The sequence below is a fragment of the Populus nigra genome, chromosome 3, assembly GCF_951802175.1.
Source record: "Populus nigra chromosome 3, ddPopNigr1.1, whole genome shotgun sequence".
Lineage (NCBI taxonomy): Eukaryota > Viridiplantae > Streptophyta > Magnoliopsida > Malpighiales > Salicaceae > Populus > Populus nigra.
Genome location: NC_084854.1, coordinates 2137041 through 2160657, shown reverse-complemented (window position 1 = coordinate 2160657; position 23617 = coordinate 2137041). Strand labels below are relative to the sequence as shown.

Here is a 23617-nt window from a genome sequence, read left to right as displayed (position 1 = left end):
CATCTACTGGCGCATCTCACATTTACCTACTTTGATTACGCAGGCATTGCTAACTCCATAATAAAAGTTAGCCCTTCTTAATTATACAATTACTATTTTTAACAACTTCCAACAATTGCCTTTAAAATAAGGAGCCATTGATAAAAATTAGATCAGGATAAATCGAACCTCAACATAACGACCAAAAGCCTTCCAGGCTCGACTAATACACAAACAGCAAAACCACTTGGACAAAATGAGGCATTCAGTGCTAAAAATACTTCAATTTTAGCATCTAGAACATTGATACATGATAAAATGGCCACCTGTAAAACTAAACTAGTTATACTGCATATAGATACCGTTGTAACGATGTTTCATGCACCATAATAGCAAACTCTACTTAATTCTCCAATAACCAGAGCCCAGAAAGCTACAACAATTCAAAAGCTGCATACATCATTGGGTAAGATCCACCAATACAAGAGCATTAGGCAGAGCATAGTTTGCAGAACATATAGGATAGAAAGGGGGACTCTAGCACATCAAAATCTACATGCGGATTGAATCTCCATTAAGATGGCACTGCAAAAGAAAATGGTTGAAAACAATCAGCAAATAATGCCATCTTCCACTTAAGCCATAAAAGGTTTCTATGATGAAAGCAATAAAAGTAAACACACTGCCATGAATATCTATTCACCCACAGAAATTTGGGGATTTTATTTTTAAAAAAATACCAATTGGCAAAACAAGAAATAGGAACTACATGCTGTGACCCCATCCAAAAAAATACATGAACAGGAAAAAAGATTACTGGCAAGCAAGGTCAATTCTTATTTGCTTTTGGTTAATCATTGAAAAATTAAACAAATTCACTAGAGAAAAAAAATCTTGAGGTCCTTTCGGTTGTCAAAATTCAGAATAGCAGGAAATGAAAGTGAAAATCGAAAGAAACAGGGAGGCTGTATTAATAACTTATAATAAAATGGGAAACTTACTATATGTAGATGTATCAATTTGCTCAGGAAGCTCCTTTATATCCACCTCAAACCTCTCTTGAACCTGCAATCAGCCAACAAGAATTAGAACAGGCAAGAAATTTAAGAAAACAATACAGATTTGATGAAAAAAGATAAATAGTAAGACCTGGTTGAGAACATCAGAATCCGAAGCTGATGATACAAAGGTAATTGCAAGGCCTTTTGTGCCAAACCTACCAGCTCTGCCAACCTGTCATGGATTTGACAAGAAAGCAACAGTGAGACCAGTGTGACATTTCACCAAAGACAATGTTGAGCAAATTTGTTAAGCAAATTCCATTGATTTTACCCTGTGCAAGTAAGTGTCAGCTGAGTCTGGCATGTCATAGTTAATGACAATGTTGACACGTTCAATATCAATACCCCTGCCAACCAAGTCAGTGGCAACAAGAATCCTTTTATGACCCTCCTTGAAACCCTTGTAGCGCATCAACCTGCAAATGGCATACATTCAGCATATAGCTTATCACTGCTAAAGGTATACTATAACTACACTATACATGCTAAAAATCTTCCACCTGCTATAACAGAAGTGCATTACATTATTGAAAGTAGGATGCCCTCAAACTAATTCGTTTCTAATTCAAAAACTGCAAGAATCACTTTCAACTAAGTCATAAAACCAAAACGGCCTTTAAAAAGAAAACATACCACCCATGGAAGGGGAGAAAAACAAGGCAAATTTCAATTCCATGTCAACCACGAAGATTCCATAAAACAATCAAATCATTTCCAAAGAAATGGTATAGAATACCAACCAAACACATACAGAATAATAAGTTATCTATGCATAATCTAGATGCTCAAATGATGCACCCAAAACTACACACCCCGTGTTTGAAAAGGCAACCAACAACACTACATTTACAAATCATACTGGATAATCCCCAACAATGGTACCGAGATGTAATTGAACACCAAAAAATGATTCAAGCAACAAAGCTGTTCCTGTCAAAACATGCCCAATCTCAAATGGCCCTAGAGCAACATTAAAATAAAGGACCAATAAACCAATTAAAGCAACTATCATAGTCCAGATAGTTACCAGAAGACCTAGCTAACCAAAGGCAAAGCACAGTAAGATACAACAATGAAAGGAAATAAACAACTCCGAACAACTGAAGAAGTGTTGCTAATGATATCAGATGAAGGATATACATACCTTTCTTCCTGTGACATGCCAGAATGTATGCAAATGGAGGGGAAATTACACTCCACGAGTAACTTGTTCAGCTCAGCTGCTCTGCTCACACTTTTAACAAAGATAACAACTTGATTGAAGTCCAGTGCATCAAGAAGATCATTTAACTTTCTGTTTTTCTCCAGCTCAGTCAGTTTGATGTAGTGCTGCATTTCAATTTTGATAGTCAGATAGATGCCCCATAAACTGGTACAATAATGTTGTCACGAGAGCTATGGTACAATGATGTTGTCCATGTGGAGCAACTGTTCTAAAGAAGCAAAGGGTGAACACAACTCTTAACAAAGAGCCCGGCCTGTCAGCAGTGACAAGCCAGAACGGGTGCATTATCTTTCTTTAATACCTAAACCCTTCTTTTCTCTCCATAAGGTAAGCCTTCGGCTCCTCTTCCCATCTTTTTCACTCATTCTACATCTCCCCCTAGCATCTGCTCTGTCCACCCCCTCTTTCCATAGCATCCGCTCTGTCCAGCCCCTCGATCTCCTCCCTAACCTCTATCTCATCTCTCAACACATCTCTCTCATCACTAGCTTCCCACTCAAACCCCATCCCTAGCATTATAACCTGGAGTTGCCTTGCTCCTTTAACAACAATGTAAAACATCATATAAAATCTGAATGCATACCTGCACAAGACCATGGAGGGTCAACTTGGCTTCATCATCGACATAAATTTCCATTGGCTGAAAGGAACAAATATCATTGTAAATCATATTAGGAGCCTTCATGAAGCTAATGATATCCAGAAGGACATGAATGATGGATTCACATCCCTTCAATTGAGATTCCTGTCCATCTGAATAGTCTCCTTGCGGATACTTTTCTAGTCATAACAAGCAAGAGCCACCGCAGGTCGATACAACTCTATTTGACAACAGACGTCACCACAGAGAATGGAGACCCCCCCACCCAATCCCATGGCATTTCCATTCCTCAGCAACCCCCAAAAATAAAAAAGGAGCAATATCCTAACAAATGTAAAAAGACACAAAAATAAAAATAAAAAAACAACATATAGCCACACCCCTCTTAGAAAGCAACAAATATCATTGTGAATCATATTAGGAGCCTTCATGAAGATAATGATATCCAGAAGGAAATGAATGATGGATTCGCATCCCCTCAATTGAGATTCCTGTCCATCTGAATAGTCTCCTTGAAGATACTTTTTTTAGTCATAACAAGGAAGTGCCACCGCAGCTCGATACAACTCTATTTGACAACAGACATCACCATAGAGAAAGGAGACCCCCCCCCCCAACACCTAATCCCATTCCCCAGCAACCCCCTCCCCCCCCAAAAAAAAAGTCTAAAATAAAAAAGGAGCAATGTCCTAACAAATGTAAAAAGACTCAAAAATAAAAACGTGACATATAGCCACACCCATCTTTGATACCTGCCCCAGCAGACATCAAAACACAATTTTCAGAAAAAGTGACCACTTATTGACCTTCTAGATGGACGACTGGATCTAAATAACTGGAAGACTCACAGTGACATCTGGCATTATTAAAAAAGAAAAACTTCTAAATTCAAGAATAACTGGTCATAGGACATTACATCTTGCATAAATTTCTTGCAAACTGGGCGGATTTCTTTGCTAAGCGTTGCAGAAAACATCATAACCTGCTTATCATGAGGAGTCATCTTGAAAATCTCCTGAACATCTCTCCTCATGTCTGCAAAAAGATCACAAGAAACATCCGCAAGCTTGATATCAATATCCAATCAAACATGGAGAGAGCAAGAATCTTGGGTGAAGGTCTTAGGATAAAAACTTACCGAGTGATTCAAGCATTTTGTCACATTCATCAAGGATAAAATGTCTGACGTTCTTCAAAGAAAGGTCCTTATCTCTAGCAAGTGCCAGGATTCTTCCAGGTGTTCCAACAACAATATGAGGGCATTCATTTTTCAGTAGATCCTTGTGAGTTTTGATATTGACCCCACCATAGAAAACAGCAACCTTGGTGTCAGGCAAGTAAGTGCTGAACCTCTCGAACTCGTGGCAGATCTATAAAGAAAAGAATAGCCAAAAAATGAGGGAAAACATCTTCATATATTCCAATATGGAGCAAAGGTTAAGTAATACACTGGTAACTTAAAGATACCTGGTAAGCCAACTCTCTAGTGTGACATAGAACAAGGGCAATAACTTGTCCAGAGGTAGGCTCAATTTGCTGAAGAGTAGAAAGAACAAAAACAGCAGTCTTTCCCATTCCAGATTTAGCTTGGCAGATGACATCCATCCCCAAGATGGCTTGGGGGATACATTCATGTTGCACTGATGAATTACCAAAGAAAATTGTACGGAAGGAACCCTTGGTAAGTAAAACATAACCTTTCGGATCCTTTAATTGAAAGGTTTACCATAGCAGAATACAGCTCCAAAATCAAGAGTGTGATAATTGTATATTACCTGAAAAGTTAAACACCACAATGACTTAGGTGGGCAAAAAAAACATCAAATAACTTTTGCAAAGCTACAAATTCAGTAAAGAAAAGTGCTCAGCATTAAGATAAAAGCAAGAAAATTAAAATTTGAAGCTATGCATGCTTGAATTTACAAAACATGGACTTCATCCACGGACACAGTTACATTTATTAGACTACAGGAAAAACAAAGTTACATGAAGAGATATGCAACTTCAGAAAATTACTGAAATCTATCTACTTGTAAGTTACTCCAAATCCTCCAAAAAAACATAGACAACAAACCTTGCACCATTAGAGTTTCTGAGGTGTTGAAACCATGCGTACCACCAAAATATTTACATTTTACTTTTCAAACTTGTTGAAAAATAAACATAAACATAATTTTAAAAAAATCTTTAAAACTAGAAAATAAAACGGTACATTAAAAACAAAATAGAAGTACAAAGCAATAGACTACCTTCAGAAGGATGCTCAAAACCCGAGTCGACAATAGACCGAAGAAGCTCTGGCTTCAAAAGGAAATCTCTGAATCCCGAACTGTGAATCCCAACATATCCTCTATACACCCAAAAATAAAACAACCACATATGTCAAAACCCATAAACAATCCAGCTCAAATACACAGACAAAAACTTTTACTACAGATCTAACAATCTCCAGGAAAATCCACAAAAAACAGCCTTTAAACACAAAATGAATACTCACTTCTTAACGGCTTCGCCGTTAACTTTAGCGCCGACGGAGTCAGGTGCTTTCTCGTCTTCTTCTTCATAATCTAGAAGCTCCTCCTCGTAAGTGTCGTTGTCTCTTGTTTCTCCCATGATATCTATAGCAAACAAATATAGATCTCAAAGTTAGTGATAAGAAAATTAGGGTTTTTGAAAGAAAACTAAAATTGAAGTGATTAATTACGGTTTTGCAGTGAAATTGAGTAGAGAGTTAGATAGAGTGAAGGAAAGAGGAAGTACCTGTGAAAGTAAAATAAATAAGAGGATTTGGGGTTTAGGGTTAGGGTTTGCTGCAAAGGAAAAAGGTTAGCGAGAAATTTAAAGAAAAGAATTTCCTTTCGAGAGATGGAAAATGAAGACCAAAGCGGAGACCTCGGCAGGAGAGAGTGATTAGGGTTCTGTGGTTCTGAGTGTCTTTATACTGTGGAGGGAGAGTGGGAGGGAGATTTTTTGCGTTGACTACAGTGACCCTGTGACTTGTAGTTAATTTCGATTGAGCTTTTTTCTCGAAATTATCCTCCTTTTATAATCTTTTTACACTTGTTTTTTTTTTTGAAAAATTATTGTCTATATTTTAAAATTATTATCTATACCACACTTACTTTTAATTAATTTTTTCTTATAATTTTGGATCATTTTAATGTATTACCTTCAAAAATAAAATTAAAAAAAAATATTTTAGTATATTAAAAATATATATTTTAAAAGCAAGGCATCACAATCTCAGAAATTATCTTCTTATACAAAGCTAATTTTTGAATTTAAAGAAGCCCAACCCATCAAGAAAACCGATTTCTGTTTTATCTCTTTGCAAAGAAAATGGGCTTAGAGTTCTCATTTTATGGCACGAAGGCCCACCATCTTTTCTACTGCTAGACATTGCAGTGTTGTAGTCAAGGTTAGACCCTTCTTCCTGTTTAGAAATCAAAAGCCTCGCTTATATACCACTCTAAAGTTTCCATGATGGAATATTAGTCAGACTGTGTAGGGAAAATTTGCATAGCTTACTTGTATCGGCTGGTCTGATTATTAATGCTTGATGACAGGCTGCACCAAGCAATGGAAACTCGAAACCGAACAGTGTGATTTGTGCTGACTGTGATGGAAATGGTAAGCTAGCCTATCTTAGAATTGTAGTGGAAAAGAATATGTAGTTAGTGATTAATACTTTTGTTTTGAAGTCCAATTAGCAGGATCTTCTCTGTGCTCTCAGTGCAAAGGTAGTGGAGCGAACTCTGCTGATCTTTCCAATGGTCAATTTAAAGCTGCTGATTCATGGTGGCTTTGTGGGTAGGTAACTGCTTGATTCCAACGCTCATTGCAGGTCAAGGGCCGTCGTATAATTTTATTAGTTCTTGATCATGGGAACAAATGCATGGATCACTTTTTAACTACTGAGTTATCTTGCAGAGGCAGAAAGGAACTGTTGTGTGGGAATTACAATGGAGCTGACTTCATTGGTGGTGTCATGAGCACTTTCGATGAGCAGAAGCAACGTGTGTGATACAATTGGATGGAGGTATTCATGTATATATATATATATATATATGCATGCAGTCATGTATTGAATTTGTTCATATGGTTAAGATTAGTCCAGCATTGGCTCTCCCTGACTGTTTCTGTATCGGTTCGTTCAGCTGTGGATGAGGATGTCTGCAGATATCTTGTTTTTCTATATCGAGGTCCATAGTTGTTAATTTGCATGAGATCTTCTGGTATTTCTTGAAACTGCTGATAAGTTTTTTTTTTTTTTAAATAGACAAAACTTTTGATCGATTTGAATCGGACTAAAATTTTGTTAATGTAGTCTACAAACCCAGTTCAATCAACAGGATATAACTAGGAGGTTGTTTTCATAACTAAATTAGTTCTGGCAGTTTGCAATTTATTTTCATAAATATATTTAAAAATTATTGAATTTCAGAATGTATTGAAACAAAGATTTTAGGATTTGAAAAACCTTAATTCTTTCTAATACGATGCGTCAAAAACCATTTTGGAATTCAGTTATTTACAATGATTACATCGTTAGAATCACATTTTATCGGTATACATTTGATCGCAATATTTATTACGATAGCATTACAGCAGTAATAGAGAATCCTTCATGCTGAAACTTCTTACATGGCTACCAACTCCAAACTATACTAGTATTTTTGCAATTTCTATGATTTGCTTCCTGGCTGCTGACAGCAGGCACATATGATATGTGACACCCGTCTGAGATGCTAGTGGCTCTTCATGAACTCGCTCATGCTGTTGCCCCTCAGCTTCAACCAACTTCACTTCTTTCACCCCTTTTTCAACTTCACTTCTTTCACCCCTTTTTTTGCCAAAAAGTGTGCATACATTGCTCCCCTTTCATTCAAGAAATCCAAGCCAGCCACAAAAACTATAACCGCTGGAAACTCACTCCATTCAGCTGCAGATACATCTTGCATCTCAAAATTACAGCCAAAGTAATCACGATTTGATCCTTCAGGTATACTTAGACCCCAGATGTACATATCATTCATGACCATCTCTTGCTGCCCCTTCAGCCGTCTCTTTCATGGTCCTTTTCTCACTCCCGAAACAAGGATGAATCAACATCAATCCTTTGATTTTAACCTGACAAGTATTACTCCTCATTTCTCTGATAGCAACATGGTGTGTAATGTTCCCTCCAGCATTGTCTCCAGAGAGAAACACTCGAGAAAGATCAGCCTGCTTAAGCCAAGGTTGAGAGCTCGCGTTGTTACTTAGCCATTCAAGTGAGCTGGAACAGTCATCATAAGCTATTGGAAGGCGATTCTCCGGTGCCAAACGATAGTCAACAGATAGGACAATGGACTGAGATGCCTTAGATAGGTCTCCAAGAAAATGATGGAACCCAAACCATGTGGTTGAGCAAAAGCAAAAGCAACCACCATGAAAATAAACCACAACAGGAAGCTGACTCGCAGAACCCCGAGTATCAGGAAGGAATAGCCTTGCAGTTATCGGCTTAGACGAGTCAATGACCACGTCCTTGAACTTTAATCCATTGGAATACGATTCCTCCGCCGAGGCAGGCACTATTTCTGGGGCAAACCGTTTTACCATCCCATCAGAAAAAACTTGCAAGAAGCCAGGTATTTCTGCAACAATGAGCATCTTGGTTATAGGTGATTAAGCCCTGATGTTTCACACAAAGCAATGGAGAACTAGTGTTGGGATATAAAGGATCATATGGCTATGCTGATAAGTAATAGTAAAGTGCAAAGTCAGAGTCAGGAGGAATAGGTTGGTCACATGTAGAGGCATTGGTTAACAGAAAACTAATGACATATAAGCTGATATCATGATGTTGAAACTATGCTTAAAAAATTCATTGAAATATGCATTCTCGTGAAATTAAAATTGGGTCTAGGATTAGGTAGTTCAGATTGCTTTTTTCAAAAAATAAATAGGAAAAGTCAGTGTTATTCAGATGTGTATGGTCTGCCTAAGGCTCTACTTGGTATTGCTTCTCAACCTGTTTTTTCAGACAAAAACCGTTGAAGAGCATCAAGCTCTGAGGTGACTAGAAGGTGTCATCACTGTCATGTCTGCTAACACCAAAAAAAAAAAAATATATATATATATATATATATATATTAGGTTGGTCATCTAAAGGGCATTAACAAGAGCCAAATTCATTAACATGTTTCTTACCTTTGAGGTTGAGATTTCAAGAACATAGAATATTTTGAAGATTGCCTTTGAATGAAATTCACACAAACTAAATCTGGGTAAAACCTAATATGTTCATTACAGATTTTGAGACATTGAGCGTTCTAAACAAGCTTATTATTATGAGCAGAAGAGCAGTTTTCTTTTTTAATTACTTATTAATCAATATTTGATTGATTAGTTTGTATGAGGTTATTGAAAAAAAAAAAGATTTGTCAATTCATTTCCTTTTTAATTTTTGTTCAAGTTTCTTCTTTTTTTTGTCCAACTCCCTTCCTTTTTTCCTTGTGAGTGGGAATATCCCCATTTATAGGTCTAATATGCATGTACGTTAAGTTGAAGGTCTAAATGATGAACTCTGCAATTAAATATCATAACCTTTAGGTTTTAAAATTGTTCATTTAAAAAAATAAAAACCCTTTTTATCGGATGACCATGATACTTCTCAAAAATAATAAAAAAATATTAATAAAAAAACAATATCACACTTTTGTTTAATAAGATACCGTTGTATTTTAATTCTTAATATTAATAATTAAAAAAAAAGTAAGCGATGCTAGACGTGCGCACCTGACGTACTACTACTGAGCAGGCGATAAGCCTAGCCCTTTTTCTAACTTATTATTTCTTCTTTTCTTTTTTTTCTTGTTTTTTTTCTCACACTCAGAAAAAATATACTAGAATTTGTGTTTTAGTTTTGATATGATTCTTGAGTACTATTATAAGTTTTTATTTAAATTTTAATATTTTTTTCAATTATTATGTATCTGATGTGAAAATAATAAATTGCTCATGAAAAATCAATTCAAAACTTTTTTTTAATAAAATAGATTTTAAAAATAATTTTATTACATTTACTATTTTTTTAGTTTTCAATTATACATAAATTATGGACAAACTATTTTGATATTTTTATTAATTTACTTTAACAATCATAAAATATATATTTTTTAATAGAAACAATAAATCTAGTTAGAAATTTTATATTCACTAAGATAAATAAGAGATACATTAATAAAAATATATATCTTAATGAATTAATAAAATTTTCAAAGTGATTATATTTTTAAATTTAATAACAATGTCAAAAAATTTTATTAAATCTAATTTTTTTTTTACATTTAAAAAATTTTGATCCTCAATAGCATCATACAAATTAATAAGTCTTAAAACAACAAGTTAACTAAAAAAGAACTCTAAATTATTTTAAAAAAAAAATCAATAAAATATATTTTACAGTAAATTTTTAAATTTGATTTATTTACTATAAAACATTTTAACACATAAAATTCTATAAAATATTTTAAATTCAGTTATAATATCATTAAAAACATATTTAACAGTAGATCCACACTCCTCAAATATTTACAATATGTATTTTTGGTAGAAACTGATTAGGTTTATAAAAGAAACAAACGCTCGCGCCAGATAGGGGTCGAACCTATGACCTTCTGCTTAGGAAACAGACGCTCTATCCACTGAGCTACAGGCGCAGCTTGTGAATACCCTCAGTACAATATATGGATATACACACACACACACAATCAAAACAACCAATACCATACAAGTCTTGACAGATGCCACCGATAAGAGATTCACATTGTTGTTCTTAAAAGAAACAGCCATCGTCTCTGAGATATGAAGTACAGGATGGATAAAAATGATATGATTATTTCGTTGTCAAGAACATAACAGTCACAGCCACATTTATATTCCATAAAGAAGAACTAATAGGGCATCATTCCAACATTCAAGAATTTACAAAAATAAAACGGAGTGATACAGAGAGCTATGGCTTAAGCACACCACTGCCAATCCATGTGTACAATATAGGTAAGGAAAAATTAACGAGTTAGCAATTCTGATTTTCTCGAAAACAGAACAAAGTCTATTTGGCCGTTTGTTCCAAGACAGTAACTTTCTTCCAATCCCCATCCTGAGTATTGCTTTGCAAAGGGGGTAATGAATACACGTTTACAGTCGAACTTCCACTCCGAATCTCCTTCAAGACACGAAGTGCTGACAGTGTTGGTTTCACGTACATGCTCTCCGTATATTCTATTTCTGGGAGTTCGTTGGGAACTCTGAGTGACCTCTCTGCAATTGCATTTGAAGTTTTGTTGTCACAGCTCTCTACCTCAGTTGCATGAGGTGAGACTGATGGTTCATTTCTAGAGAAAACTCGATCAAGCATCGCCTCACACTCCTTAATAAGCTTGGTAAGTACATGAGTTGTGTAGAATGGCTGTTGCATTACCCTTTGGATGAAGGGCATGCGAACCAGAGCTCCACTTCTCTTATCATATTTTTTCAATATCTTCACTAGCCCTGCACACAGAATACTTCATAAGAATAATTTCAAGTTGTTGAATCAGAAAAACTTCCATTCAATTCGCCAACTTAAGCCCGGTTTACGATATGTAGCTGCCTCGGTAGTAAGTTTCTTTGTTCCCTCCAATTAATTAAGCGACCCTCATCCACGCAAATATTAGAGACTTCTATATAAGTTTGGGTAAAGTTGGGTCACAATTTTGCCATCAGCAGCTTGCATCCACCCTAATCAATTTCTATCAAATGGCACTCCATAATCATGTCAACTCAACAAAATGGTTGCTACTATTATAACATACGTGTTCTTATTAGCCATAGACAGTCATTTTGTAAGCCATTTATCATAGCATTAACCATGTCACCGAAAAAACTGCCCATCGTGTTTAATCCACACAGATCATGGGGCTTCACCAACCACAGAAAAAGGAAACAAGTACCTGTGTAGTTAAGGGCACTGTAATTCTCCAACAACACCATCTCTCCATGAAAATCCACTATCTCCCTCCCTACTCTCATCAGCTCTTCATTCGAATCCTTCGCCTTCTCTACTCCATCTTGTAGCTCCTGCATGACAAGCACAACCAAAACCAAAAAAAAAAAAAAAACACAATTCAATTAGAATAAAATCAATTCCAGCCACGTTTTCCCAAATCCAACCACTTCCGTAAAAAAACAATGCATTTCTAGTTCATAAAATTCTCTTATTTATGTTCATGTCAACGAATCACTTTCAATTCCACATCAACCACAGAACACACGATTCCTCATCTTCTAAAATCCAATTCAAAACCCCAAAAATTTATTCAATATTCCTGATTACTCGCTCCCACTAGCAAAGGAGGGAGTATAATCCAGCCTCATTAAATAATTTTGCATTTCATTTTTGCAAATAACCTTTGGCAAATCCATAAAAATCGAAAAAAAAAACACAATTCTAATTTCTACCCAAAATTCAACACATTATTCGAATAAAAGATAAACAAAAATTAAGCATCTGATATCAATAAAAATCAAGACCAAAAAAATAAAACAAAATTAATTTAAAAAAAAAAAAAACAGAGAAGAAAAAAAAATAAAAATTTATACCTTCCATTTGATAACAGAATCCTCTTCTTTCTCAACAATAAAAGCATTAAACTTTTCCATCTCATCCTCCAAAACCCTAACAAAATCAATCACCTCCTTCTCCACCTCACCGCCATCGCCATCCCCACCGTCCATTTGATCATCATCCAATCTGGGCCGTTTATTCAGCGGCTTATCCCCATCTTTAGGATAAATTAACTTCAACTGTTTCTTCAAGTCTTTATAAGATAAAAACTCATCTCTCCAATCCGGCACCGTTTCTTCTATTAAATTACTTAAGCTCTTCCAGAACTTCATTCTGCTCCTCACCGCACCTGATCACCGCGGCCGGAGAAGACAAGATCGTCGAATTATCGTTAATTGCTCGTGAGATTACCGATTAGTGATTGTAATTAGGGATTTGATTTGTTGATTACGAGAGGCAATGATGAGAGAGATATTAGAGGTGGCTGCTTATTGGTTAGAGAGAGAAAATGCGGGTGAGAATCAAATAGTGAAGGATAGAATATTCGAAAGAATTCGAATATCCTCTCTCCTCAGAGTGAGACGATATATTGATCCCTAAACTATAGTTTAGGTTTCAATAATGTCCCCGGCATTCGAGATTAACCAGTTTTAGTCTATAACTATTAGATTTTAATCAATTTTGTTCCTATCAGTTATCAGGAAAAATTTAAGTAAATTATGTCTGCCAATGGGGGTTGTCCGAGGGGTTTGTGTTGTGTGATTTCACTCAGACCAAAATGAAGGACCTTATAGCTTGATGTATCACCGGCTTGCTTCTAGCCACTTACTTTCTTCGAGATACGCTCCAGGCCATGACTCACGTTGGAGGTATTTATTCATGGTGCGGGCGTCATATCCAGAGTTATTTGAAATTGTGATAGCTTTAAAATATTTTATATTTAAAGATATATTAAAATAATATATTTTTTATTTTTAAAAAATTATTTTTAAAATCAGTAAATTAAAAATGTGATTATGGAAAGGGGATTTATTTACAATCATCCCTTATCTTTTCATTGGTTAATATTCTTTCGTGCGTGGGCCTATCAAGCCGTCAAGGCTCGCCAGCTGCCAGGGTACTTTGGCAGTCAACTTTTTGTCATTTACATTTACCTTGAATTTTGTTTATGATGGCAAGCATCGAGTTTAACTAAAGCTTGTAATAATATTAACTCTTTCTTTGGAATAAATATAATTTTTAGTTAGTAAATATAATTTGCTAAGGATATTTTGATCAAATAAAATAAAAGCAATATTTTTATCAAAAATATAAAAAATTAAGATGATTATTATCAATTATGGTTTTGATTTTTTATAGCAAAATAAAAATTTTCTAACAATTCTTTCTTTCTTTTGCTTTTTTGAAAAATATAAATTAAAAAAATTAGACTATATAATAAGAGAACTATTGGTTTATTAGGTTAGGCTAGACTATTTTTTTAATTGAATTTTATATTTATTTTAAAAAATTAAAAATAAATAAATAAATAAAGGGAAATTGCCCTCCAAGATTGATTTTCATGTTAGTAGTGTCATGTCATCGTTTAATATCAATATTATAATTGTTATCTCATCACTTAAATGATACTTCAACGATATTTATATATCATACACATCACTTTTTCAAAATTTACCTAATTGTTTTAATTTTAAGGGTTCACGAGTCCATTTGAAAAAAATCACAAACCTAAATAATAAAGACTCTTGAATCTACAATGAAGTAAATAACAAACTTAAAAAACTATAAATTAAATTGTGAAAAAAAATTGACTATGTGAACCACGAACCACAAGTATACAAAGAATGCTAGGAACCTTGATAGCTTTAATTGTTCTTTTATAAACAAAAAGATAGATGTTGCTTTTAAGCAAACACTCTAATTTTATTCAAATAACAAAGATGTCAAAATTTCCAGCACATAGATATTTAAATAGTATCATTAGACAACCCTAATAAACCCATGTCGGATCATAAACCAGAGACCTAAAACAAAACCCATCTAAAACTAAAATTTAAATGTCACGAAACAACTTAGTTTTGTATGGAACAATTTAAATAACACAAAATAAATATCCTACTAAGTAATACTCTAAAAGACATGAGGGAAGCATTGTAGCTTTCCCCGCGCTCTCCACTTTATAATTATACTTGATAACTTATATAATTATAATTATAATTATAATAATATAATTTATGTATTGTAATTATACTTATAATATATAATTTAGTAGTTGTGAGTTTTTTTTGTACTTTTTTTCTTTTTAATTAATTTTTTTCATTTAGTTTAGTTTAGTTTGTTGATGTTAAATTTCTTTCTATTTAATTATCATACTTTCATGACACGTATCCCGGGTTTGATGGGTTAACCTAGTTTAACCCATTTAACCTGCCAATGTTTTTTTCTATTTAGTTATCAAATTTTCATAACGCAAATCTTAGGTTTGACGGGTTAACCTGGGTTAAAGCGTTAACCCAGTTAATTCAGATTTTTTTCCTTTTCTTCATTAGTTTATTTTTTTCCTGTTGGTTTTTTTCTTTTTCATTAATCTAATTAATTATCAAATTTTTATGACACGACCTTACAGTCAGACCCATATCCAAGGCTATTAGGTCTGGTGTTGTAGTTACACTCACTTAAACTTAGGTAGTGTTTTCCCTGCGCCTGTACTTATATATTATAATAATAATTATAATAATATAACTTATATATTATAATTATACTTATAATAATAATATAATAATAATAACATATACTAAAATACTTTGAGCTGTCTTTTTTTTTCTTTTTCGTTTTGTTTTTTGTTTTTTCGCAATTTTTATTTAATTTTTTTTTGCTTTTTTCTCTGTGTTTTTTTCTTTTAATATTTTTTAAATTTAGTTGTTAATGTTAAATTTTTTTATTTAGTTATCAGATTTTCATGACACGGATCCCGAGTTTGACGGGTTAACCCATAATTTTTTTTTTTTACTTTTTTTATTTAGTTTAGTTTGTTAATGTTAAATTTCTTTCTATTTAATTATCAGACTTTCATGACATGTATCTCGGGCTTAACGGGTTAACCTGGTTTGACGATTTAACCCAATTAACCCGTCAATTTTTTTTTTCTATTTAGTTATCAAACTTTTATGACACGAATCTCATGTTTGACGGGGTAACCTGCGTTGAAGGGTTAACCCAGTCAATTTAGATTTTTTTTTCTTTTTCTTCATTGATTTTTTTTCTTCCTGTTGGTTTTTTTTCTTTGTTTTTTTCTTTTTCATTAATCTATTTAATTATCACACTTTTATGACACGACTTTGCAGCTAGACCCACATCCAAGGTTATTAAGTCTGGTGTTGCAGCCAAACTCACTTAAACTTAGGTTATGCAAGTTTAATGTTATTATTAATATTATAAATATTACTTTTGGGTCAGATGTTGTCGTTAAACTCAAGATTTTTGGATATAACTTTATAAAAATACATAATATTTTTAAATCTTAGTTTTTTTTATTTTATTTATATAAAAAAAATTAACCCACCGCATCGCGCGGATGATGTAACTAGTTTGCTTTAAAACTCCTCGTGACCAAGATCAATATCCTAAAAAGGTCTAAGATTGTTGAAGCTGCCGTTGATGTCCTAAAAATGAAATCCATTTAGCTTCCTTAGATATAATGAAATCCCAAAACATGGAAAAACAATAACAAAGAATCTTCTTTTTTGTCGTTGCCTTTATTGCTATCCTTTTACCGCATGGAAACTTCTAAAAAATAAGCACATAAATATTACCGCCAACCCCCTTTCTTTTATATATAGTTAGGATACTTAAGAAATTCTTATGATAAAAAGAAAAGACTTTGGAAATTAATTACTCCTTGCCAAACTAGGAGCCTTTGCTGCCAAATCCCATACAAATAATTAAGCCCCATGACCAATCTAAGATAAAGCTCAAACTATAAGATTAGAATCAAACTAAATCTAAATTGACTTGATTAAGTCGAGAATATCTTGAATCTAACCGGGTTTAATAGATTTTTAATATAAACTGTATCAACTTTATTATAAAAATCCTCAAATTATACACATTTATTATACTATTATCTCTTTAAGTAACTAGGACAAATGAGGTCTATATCAACTTAAATAGTTGACCTAATGGTTAAGAACACTTGATTAGTGTTTTTTCTTTTATATATATATATATATATATTCAATTTTGGAATTAATATACAGGCAGGATAACTTACATGCTGCATCAATTCAATATCAATACAGAGATGCATTTTTAAAATTACTAAAAAAAATTAGGATAAATAAATTGACTTGAGAATATATGACAATCACTGTTGATACTATATATTAAATATGAGTAATATTCAGTTATATAATAATTTAATTTCACTTAAAACAACATCAGAATTTATTTCAAGATCCCCTTTCTATTGTCTAACATGCAAATAAACATTTTTAATTTTTAAACCATCAACACAAATATAAAGAACCTCGGGTAAAAAGATCATTTTTGTTATTATTCTTTGGCTCCAAGCTTGAACCAAAACCAATTGATTTGGTGTCAAAATTAATCAATATATATAAAATAACCCATGCAGATAATAAAATTAAAAAAATATATAAAAAAATTTAAATTAACTAAGTTAGTATATCAAATCTCTAACCAGTGCAGATAAAATAAACCAATAAAAATAAATTAAAAAAAAAGACATTTGTAAGCCTGGGTAAGCCCCTGGTACTTAACTATACTAACGAAATAACTCCGAATAAAATAAAAATATTATGAAGTTCAAATTCAAAACCAACATGATCTCGTTGAAAAAAATAAATTGAAAAATCTGAAATAATTATAAATAATAATTAAAATCATGTTTTTTTAAAAAAATAATTTTAATATATTAATCTTAAAAATATTTATTTTTTAAAATAACCGCCACAGTAACTCCCAACCAATGCTTTGTTTGCTTGCCAACTCGCACATTCCTTACTCTCTGCTCACTCAAAACCCATGAAGATCGTCTCAATTCTAGCTTGATCAGGATCAAAACATCGAAAGAGGAAAACCGAAAGGTCAGTACTTTTATTCTGATGATCTATGATTATGTGATGCATCGTTTAGATCGTGCACTTGTAAAGTAGTATGTCCTGGTTTTTTCTATGGAAAAATGGGGCTTTTGTATGAAATGGGTTTATGGGGTTTGTTAAATTCTGCTTGGTTGCTGAGAAAGAGTAAAGAAAATGGAATTATTTTTTTTGGGGTAAAGCTAAAAACTTTCGCAAATGGGTTGTTTCTATTTGGTAAATTTGTTACGAGAATGAGTTTTTTTATTTTGTTATTTTAATAACATATGATCATGTCATACAATGTTTTAGATTGTTTATATGTTAATTTGTTTGTCCTGGGTGTTGCTATGGAAACATTGGGCCTTTTTTATGTAATGAGTTTATGAGGTTTATTGAAATTCTGTTTGGTTACTAATAAATTGTAAGAAAACTGGAATTTGGATGTTGTTTTATGCTAAACCCCAAACTTTCTTAAATGGGTTGTTTCTTTTTCGTAAATTTGCGACAATGATTTTGCTTAAAAAGAAAGTGCTTTTATTTTGTTATTCTGAAATGTATGATATGTGATACGTTTGGTTTATATTGTTTATGTGTTAACTAGTTTGGGGCTTTTTGTGAAGTGGATTGATGCGGTTCATTTGAAAGTCTCTATGGTTTCTGAGAAAGTGGAATGACAATGGAATTAGGTAGTGTTATAGATTAAATCCCCGAACTTTCAAATGCGCTGTTTCTATTTGGTGATTTTGACAAGTATTAGAGACCATGTCTGTGCATTACATGGTTGTTTGTATGGGAAGTTGAATACTTTCTTTTACGGCCAAAGAATGAAATTTTGATGTTCTGTGTTGTAAGTGATTAATGACATGGCACATGCCTTTGCTGGTTATTACATTTCCAAAATTCTGTCTTGAAACATTGCCAATCTCAAGATTTATTTTGTTTAGTTGTTGCCACTTGTGAAATTTTGATGTTCTGTGTTGTAAGTGATTAATGACATGGCACATGCCTTTGCTGGTTATCACATTTCCAAAATTCTGTCTTGAAAAATTGCCAATCTCAAGATTTATTTTGTTTAGTTGTTGCCACTTGTGAATTTGTTCTTTGATTTGTTTATTTGGGAGAATCTGTGGGATTGATGTTGCCAGCGTTTTACAAGAAATCATATGTTTTAATATCTTCGTTCTGTTTGTCATGTTTTCCTTAACAGGTTCTTGTTAGAAGATCTTCCTATAATCTTTAGCAGCGGTGAATCTTTAACAATAGAATGGAGACAGAAGGAAGTGCAAAGGAAACAGTGGTCACCCAAGTTAGTCTTGGTGGGTTTGACATTCATGTCACTGCAAAAGATCTTTTGGAATACTTGGAAAGAGAGATTGGACTTGTTTGGCGGTGTAGATTGAAAACATCATGGACCCCTCCTGAGTCCTATCCCAACTTTGAGATTACTGACATCACAAAGATCACAAGAACAGAAGATTATAGGAGAGTGGAGCCCCATGCATTTGTGCATTTTGCGTTGCCTCAATCAGCAACTTGGGCTATTGATGCTGCAGACCGATGTGAGCTCTTCTTGAATAACAAAGGATTGAAGGCTAGTTTGGGGCCTGAAAATCCTTTCACTTTGAATCAGAGGAGGAGGAAAACAACTCCCTTTAAGCTATCTGATGTGGGTGTTGAGATAGGGACCTTGGTTAGTCGTGACGAGTTCTTTGTTGGTTGGAGAGGACCTCCTACTGGTGTTGATTTTCTAGTGGATCCTTTTGACGGAACATGCAGGTTTTGTTTCTCTAGAAATACTGCTTTCTCCTTCAAAAGTACAGCTGAACATGCTGTTATAAAATGTGATTTTAAAGTCGAGTTCCTAGTGAGAGACATTAATGAGATCAAACAGTACACAGAAACATCATGTCTAGTTCTCTTGCTGCAGCTGGCTTCTGCACCTCGGGTCTGGTATAGAACTGCAGATGATGATATCAAAGTATCAGTTCCTTTTGATTTGTTGGATGATGACGATCCTTGGATCCGAACCACAGATTTTACAGCCAGTGGGGCTATTGGTCGGTGCCATTCTTATAGAGTTTCAATCCCACCTCGTCATGGTCCAAAGTTGAGAAAAGCTGTGGATTTTCTCAAGGAAAGGAGGGTGCAGGAGGAATACCTCAGACGACCGATCAGGATTCGGGATGAACCAGACTTTGGAATGCCCATGACAGATCCTTTCTTTTGTATTCATCACAAGGAGGGAATAGCTTTTGATGTATTGTTTTTAGTGAATGCTGTCATGCATAAAGGCATATTCAATCAGCATCAATTATCAAATGACTTCTTTGACTTATTGAGAAATCAACCTACTGAAGTCAATGTGGCTGCACTGAAGCACATTTATCCTTACAGACGCCCAGTGTTTGATGCTTATAAGAAGCTGAAAGTTGCTCAAGAATGGTTGCTGAAGAACCCAAAAAATTTTAAAAATCAGAAAAAATTGGATGATATTGCAGAAATTAGAAGGTTGGTCATCACTCCAACTAAAGCTTACTGCCTTCCACCTGAAGTTGAACTCTCGAACAGGGTTTTGAGGAAATACAAGGATGTTGCTGATCGGTTTCTCAGAGTTACCTTCATGGATGAGGGCTTGCAGACAATGAACTCAAATGCTCTAAACTATTTTGCTGCTCCTATTGTCAGAGCCATCACTTCTTATTCCTTCCCTCAAAAAACAAGAATCTTCAAAAGAGTGAGGAGCATTTTGACTGAAGGGTTTTATTTATGTGGTCGGAGATACTCCTTTTTGGCTTTCTCATCCAATCAATTGAGGGACCGTTCTGCTTGGTTTTTTGCTGAAGACAGAAACATAAATGTGATGGCTATTAAAAGTTGGATGGGAAAGTTCACCAATAAGAACATTGCAAAGTGTGCTGCAAGAATGGGTCAGTGTTTCTCCTCTACTTATGCAACTATAGAAGTTCCACCAGAGGAGGTTAATTCTGATCTTCCTGATATTAAGAGGAATGGCTATGATTTCTCCGATGGCATTGGCATGATCACTCCAGATCTTGCCAGGGAAGTTGCAGAGAAACTTAAATTTGATTTTGACCCCCCCTGTGCTTACCAAATCAGATATGCTGGTTGCAAAGGAGTCGTGGCTTGTTGGCCAGAGCAAGGTGATGGCATCCGCCTATCTTTGAGGTCGAGCATGAACAAGTTCCAATCAAACCATACTATTTTGGAAATCTGCTCTTGGACTAGGTTTCAACCTGGTTTCTTAAACAGGCAGATAATTACATTGCTCTCAGCTCTCAACGTTCCTGATGCAGTCTTCTGGAAGATGCAGGAACTTATGGTCTCCAAGCTAAATCAAATGCTTGTGGACTCGGATGTCGCATTTGATGTCCTCACTGCATCATGTGCTGAGCAAGGGAATGTTGCTGCTATAATGTTGAGTGCAGGTTTCAAGCCTCAGAAGGAACCTCATTTGCGAGGCATGCTAACTTGTGTAAGAGCTGCACAGCTTTGGGGCCTCAGAGAAAAGGCTCGAATTTTTGTTCCATCTGGGAGATGGTTGATGGGCTGCTTGGATGAGCTAGGGGTGCTTGAACAAGGTCAGTGCTTTATCCAAGTCTCCAACTCATATTTGGAAAACTGTTTTGTGAAGCATGGCTCAAAGTTTAGTGAGACCAAGAAAAATCTTCAAGTCGTCAAAGGGACTGTGGTAATAGCTAAGAATCCTTGTCTTCATCCTGGAGATATAAGGATTCTGGAAGCGGTTGATGCCCCAGGACTTCATCACTTGTATGATTGCCTTGTCTTCCCACAGAAAGGTGAAAGGCCCCATGCAAATGAAGCTTCTGGAAGTGACCTTGATGGGGACCTCTACTTTGTCACTTGGGATGAAAACCTTATTCCTCCTAGTAAGAGGAGCTGGATACCCATGCAGTATGATGCTGCAGAAGCCAAACAGCTTACTCGGCCTGTGAATCATCAGGTAGCCATGTGCTTTATTCAAATTTCCTCTATGAAGTTTGTGGAATGTTGTGGTGCTCGTTATGATATCTGAAAAACTTTGTTAATCGTGTTACCCTTGAGAAAGACTTTCCTCACCTCCTTTGTAAATTGACATGTGGCTCTTGAAAACCTTAATGTCAGTTTTAACATTCGTGAACATTCTTGAATGCCTTTTCTTCCTTTTCCTCTTTTAATCCTGGATATGTGAATGCAGTTCTCAAGTTTAATATATCATCTAACTTTCTGAATTACAAGTGTTCTAACTGCACCTTAGATGGCACCGCTCCAATCATTTTTACTTTTTTTTCTTAATCAAATGCATGCACCAATCATCAGGGGCCATTGGTTCATGTAATGTTTGAAGTTTTAGGCATTATAGCAGTGCAGGTTCGGATTTTAATAGCAATTACTCTGTGGATAGGCATGCGATAACTGGGTAGGCATGCGATAACTGGGTATCAGCCTTTTTCTTAAAAAAAAAACACAGAAAAAAAAGAAGCATTGCTGCATAATTCTACTATATTGTTGAACTGGAATATTAGATATGAGGGGAAAAGCATACTTTAAAGAAGGGTATATATTTTCTGTTGTGTCTACAAAGTTCTATTGGATTAATTAATGTATTACCTGTAGTATACACTTTCTCAATTGTAGTTCATTTTATTAATTCTACACCTGGGGGATAAACCATGTAGAATTACATGCTTGCCACTGAGTAAATTACTAATGATTGTATGTTTGGCACACAGGACATTGTAGAATTCTTTGCAAAAAACATGGCGAACGAGAATTTAGGGGCAATTTGCAATGCACATGTAGTTCGTGCTGATTTGAGTGAGTATGGTGCTTTGGATGAGAAGTGCCTAACTCTAGCAGAGTTAGCGGCCACAGCTGTTGATTTTCCCAAGACTGGGAAAATTGTTTCCATGCCTTCGGATTTGAAACCCAAAATTTATCCAGATTTTATGGGGAAAGAGGATCACCAGTCCTATAAATCAAAGAAAATTTTGGGAAGGCTATATCGCCAGATAAAAGATGCTTATGATGACGATGATGTGGCTGCATCTTCTGAGCTTAATTTTGTTCCTGGTGACATCCCGTATGATTTGGATCTTGAAGTTCTGGGAGCTACTGATTATATCAGTGATGCATGGGATCGGAAGTGCTCATACGATGGGCAGCTGAATGGCCTTCTTGCTCAGTATAAAGTGAAGAGGGAAGAAGAGGTTGTAACAGGGCATGTATGGTCAATGCCGAAAGGCAGCAGTAGGAAGCAAGGGGACCTGAAAGAGAGGCTCAAACACTCTTACAATTGCTTAAAGAGAGAATTTAGGCAAGTCTTTGAGAAAATGGATTTGGACTTTGGGAAACTCGACGATGATGAAAAGAACATGCTTTATGAGCGGAAGGCGTCCGCTTGGTATCAGGTTACCTACCATCCTCATTGGATTCAGAAGTCACTGGAGTTGCAAGATTCAGATGGTGCTGGTATTTCAGTTATGCTGAGCTTTGCTTGGATTGCAGCTGATTACCTTGCTCGGATCAAGATTCAGCATAGCAGAATAGGAAATGTTGACTCTGCTAAGCCTGTGAATTCACTAGCCAAGTATCTTGCTGATAGGATGTGACCAGCATCTGAAGGTGTTATTGAGTTATATTTTGTAGCGGTCGTACTTTTTGGCTGCAGGGCCACTCTGCCATAATATCGTTAATAGCAAGGTGCCATGTTTTTATTGTGGTATAAGATGATGGATTTTGAACTGGCATTATCACTTTTGTTAATAGTGTTCCTCTTGCAATAATAGTCTTTTCAGCTGGTTTCTCTGTATGGAATGATCTGGTGGTTTATTTTCCTAAGGTCAGGTCAGAAAGTCTGGTTGACATATTTTGTCCAGGCATGAATATTTGGCTCAAGAAAGTCATGTTGATTCAGTCGACAACATGGAGCAGTAGGGTTGAACTGCAACAATCTTCCATGTAGCCATTAGGGTTCCCGCGGTTGTCAAGGACCGCATCTGGTCTCAATGGAACTCGTTTTAATTAGTGAAACTTAGT

At 34.9% G+C, this 23617-nt stretch overlaps 3 protein-coding genes, 1 long non-coding RNA gene, 1 other non-coding gene and 1 pseudogene across 5 annotated transcripts; 2 read left to right on the top strand and 4 right to left on the bottom strand.

Annotated features, from left to right (window-relative positions):
- Positions 1–115: 115 nt before the first annotated feature.
- Positions 116–5786, bottom strand: LOC133689543 (DEAD-box ATP-dependent RNA helicase 15). The gene is made up of 12 exons (XM_062109432.1): positions 5627–5786; positions 5364–5484; positions 5116–5216; positions 4334–4506; positions 4005–4236; positions 3783–3901; positions 2849–2905; positions 2185–2369; positions 1312–1456; positions 1129–1212; positions 981–1044; positions 116–564 (listed from the first exon to the last, which is right to left on the bottom strand). The coding sequence occupies exons 2-12, from the start codon at positions 5477–5479 to the stop codon at positions 554–556; spliced, it is 1287 nt and encodes a 428-aa protein (XP_061965416.1). The 5' UTR covers positions 5480–5484; positions 5627–5786; the 3' UTR covers positions 116–553.
- Positions 5787–6328: 542 nt separating this feature from the next.
- On the top strand, positions 6329–7161 carry LOC133688482 (uncharacterized). Its single transcript, XR_009841160.1, has 3 exons — positions 6329–6496; positions 6568–6676; positions 6797–7161. It is a non-coding gene; the product is annotated as an uncharacterized LOC133688482 (long non-coding RNA).
- A 516-nt stretch (positions 7162–7677) lies between these two features.
- LOC133688270 (probable carboxylesterase 6) lies at positions 7678–8635 on the bottom strand (annotated as a pseudogene).
- A 1864-nt stretch (positions 8636–10499) lies between these two features.
- On the bottom strand, positions 10500–10572 carry TRNAR-CCU (transfer RNA arginine (anticodon CCU)). Its single transcript has one exon. It is a non-coding gene; the product is annotated as a tRNA-Arg (tRNA).
- Positions 10573–10730: 158 nt separating this feature from the next.
- Positions 10731–12999, bottom strand: LOC133688168 (SPX domain-containing protein 1-like). The gene is made up of 3 exons (XM_062107568.1): positions 12497–12999; positions 11848–11974; positions 10731–11407 (listed from the first exon to the last, which is right to left on the bottom strand). The coding sequence occupies exons 1-3, from the start codon at positions 12791–12793 to the stop codon at positions 10968–10970; spliced, it is 864 nt and encodes a 287-aa protein (XP_061963552.1). The 5' UTR covers positions 12794–12999; the 3' UTR covers positions 10731–10967.
- Positions 13000–17413: 4414 nt separating this feature from the next.
- On the top strand, positions 17414–23390 carry LOC133689373 (RNA-dependent RNA polymerase 6-like). The gene is made up of 3 exons (XM_062109215.1): positions 17414–17566; positions 18768–21542; positions 22312–23390. Exons 2-3 carry the CDS (start codon positions 18825–18827, stop codon positions 23188–23190), a joined length of 3597 nt encoding a protein of 1198 aa, XP_061965199.1. The 5' UTR covers positions 17414–17566; positions 18768–18824; the 3' UTR covers positions 23191–23390.
- The last annotated feature ends 227 nt before the right edge of the window (positions 23391–23617 follow it).

Excerpts from the sequence above, each read along its gene's own strand:
- LOC133689543 (XM_062109432.1), bottom strand. The coding sequence starts at position 5,479 with ATGGGAGAAACAAGAGACAACGACACTTACGAGGAGGAGCTTCTAGAT. Across the intron at positions 1,457-2,184 it reads GGCATGTCACAGGAAGAAAG|GTTGATGCGCTACAAGGGTT; the intron begins GTATGTATATCC and ends TGCCATTTGCAG. Across the intron at positions 1,213-1,311 it reads CTGACACTTACTTGCACAGG|GTTGGCAGAGCTGGTAGGTT; the intron begins GTAAAATCAATG and ends AATCCATGACAG.
- LOC133688168 (XM_062107568.1), bottom strand. The coding sequence starts at position 12,793 with ATGAAGTTCTGGAAGAGCTTAAGTAATTTAATAGAAGAAACGGTGCCG. Across the intron at positions 11,975-12,496 it reads ATTCTGTTATCAAATGGAAG|GAGCTACAAGATGGAGTAGA; the intron begins GTATAAATTTTT and ends CTTGTCATGCAG. Across the intron at positions 11,408-11,847 it reads CAGTGCCCTTAACTACACAG|GGCTAGTGAAGATATTGAAA; the intron begins GTACTTGTTTCC and ends TTCTGTGTGCAG.
- LOC133689373 (XM_062109215.1), top strand. The coding sequence starts at position 18,825 with ATGGAGACAGAAGGAAGTGCAAAGGAAACAGTGGTCACCCAAGTTAGT. Across the intron at positions 21,543-22,311 it reads CTCGGCCTGTGAATCATCAG|GACATTGTAGAATTCTTTGC; the intron begins GTAGCCATGTGC and ends TTTGGCACACAG.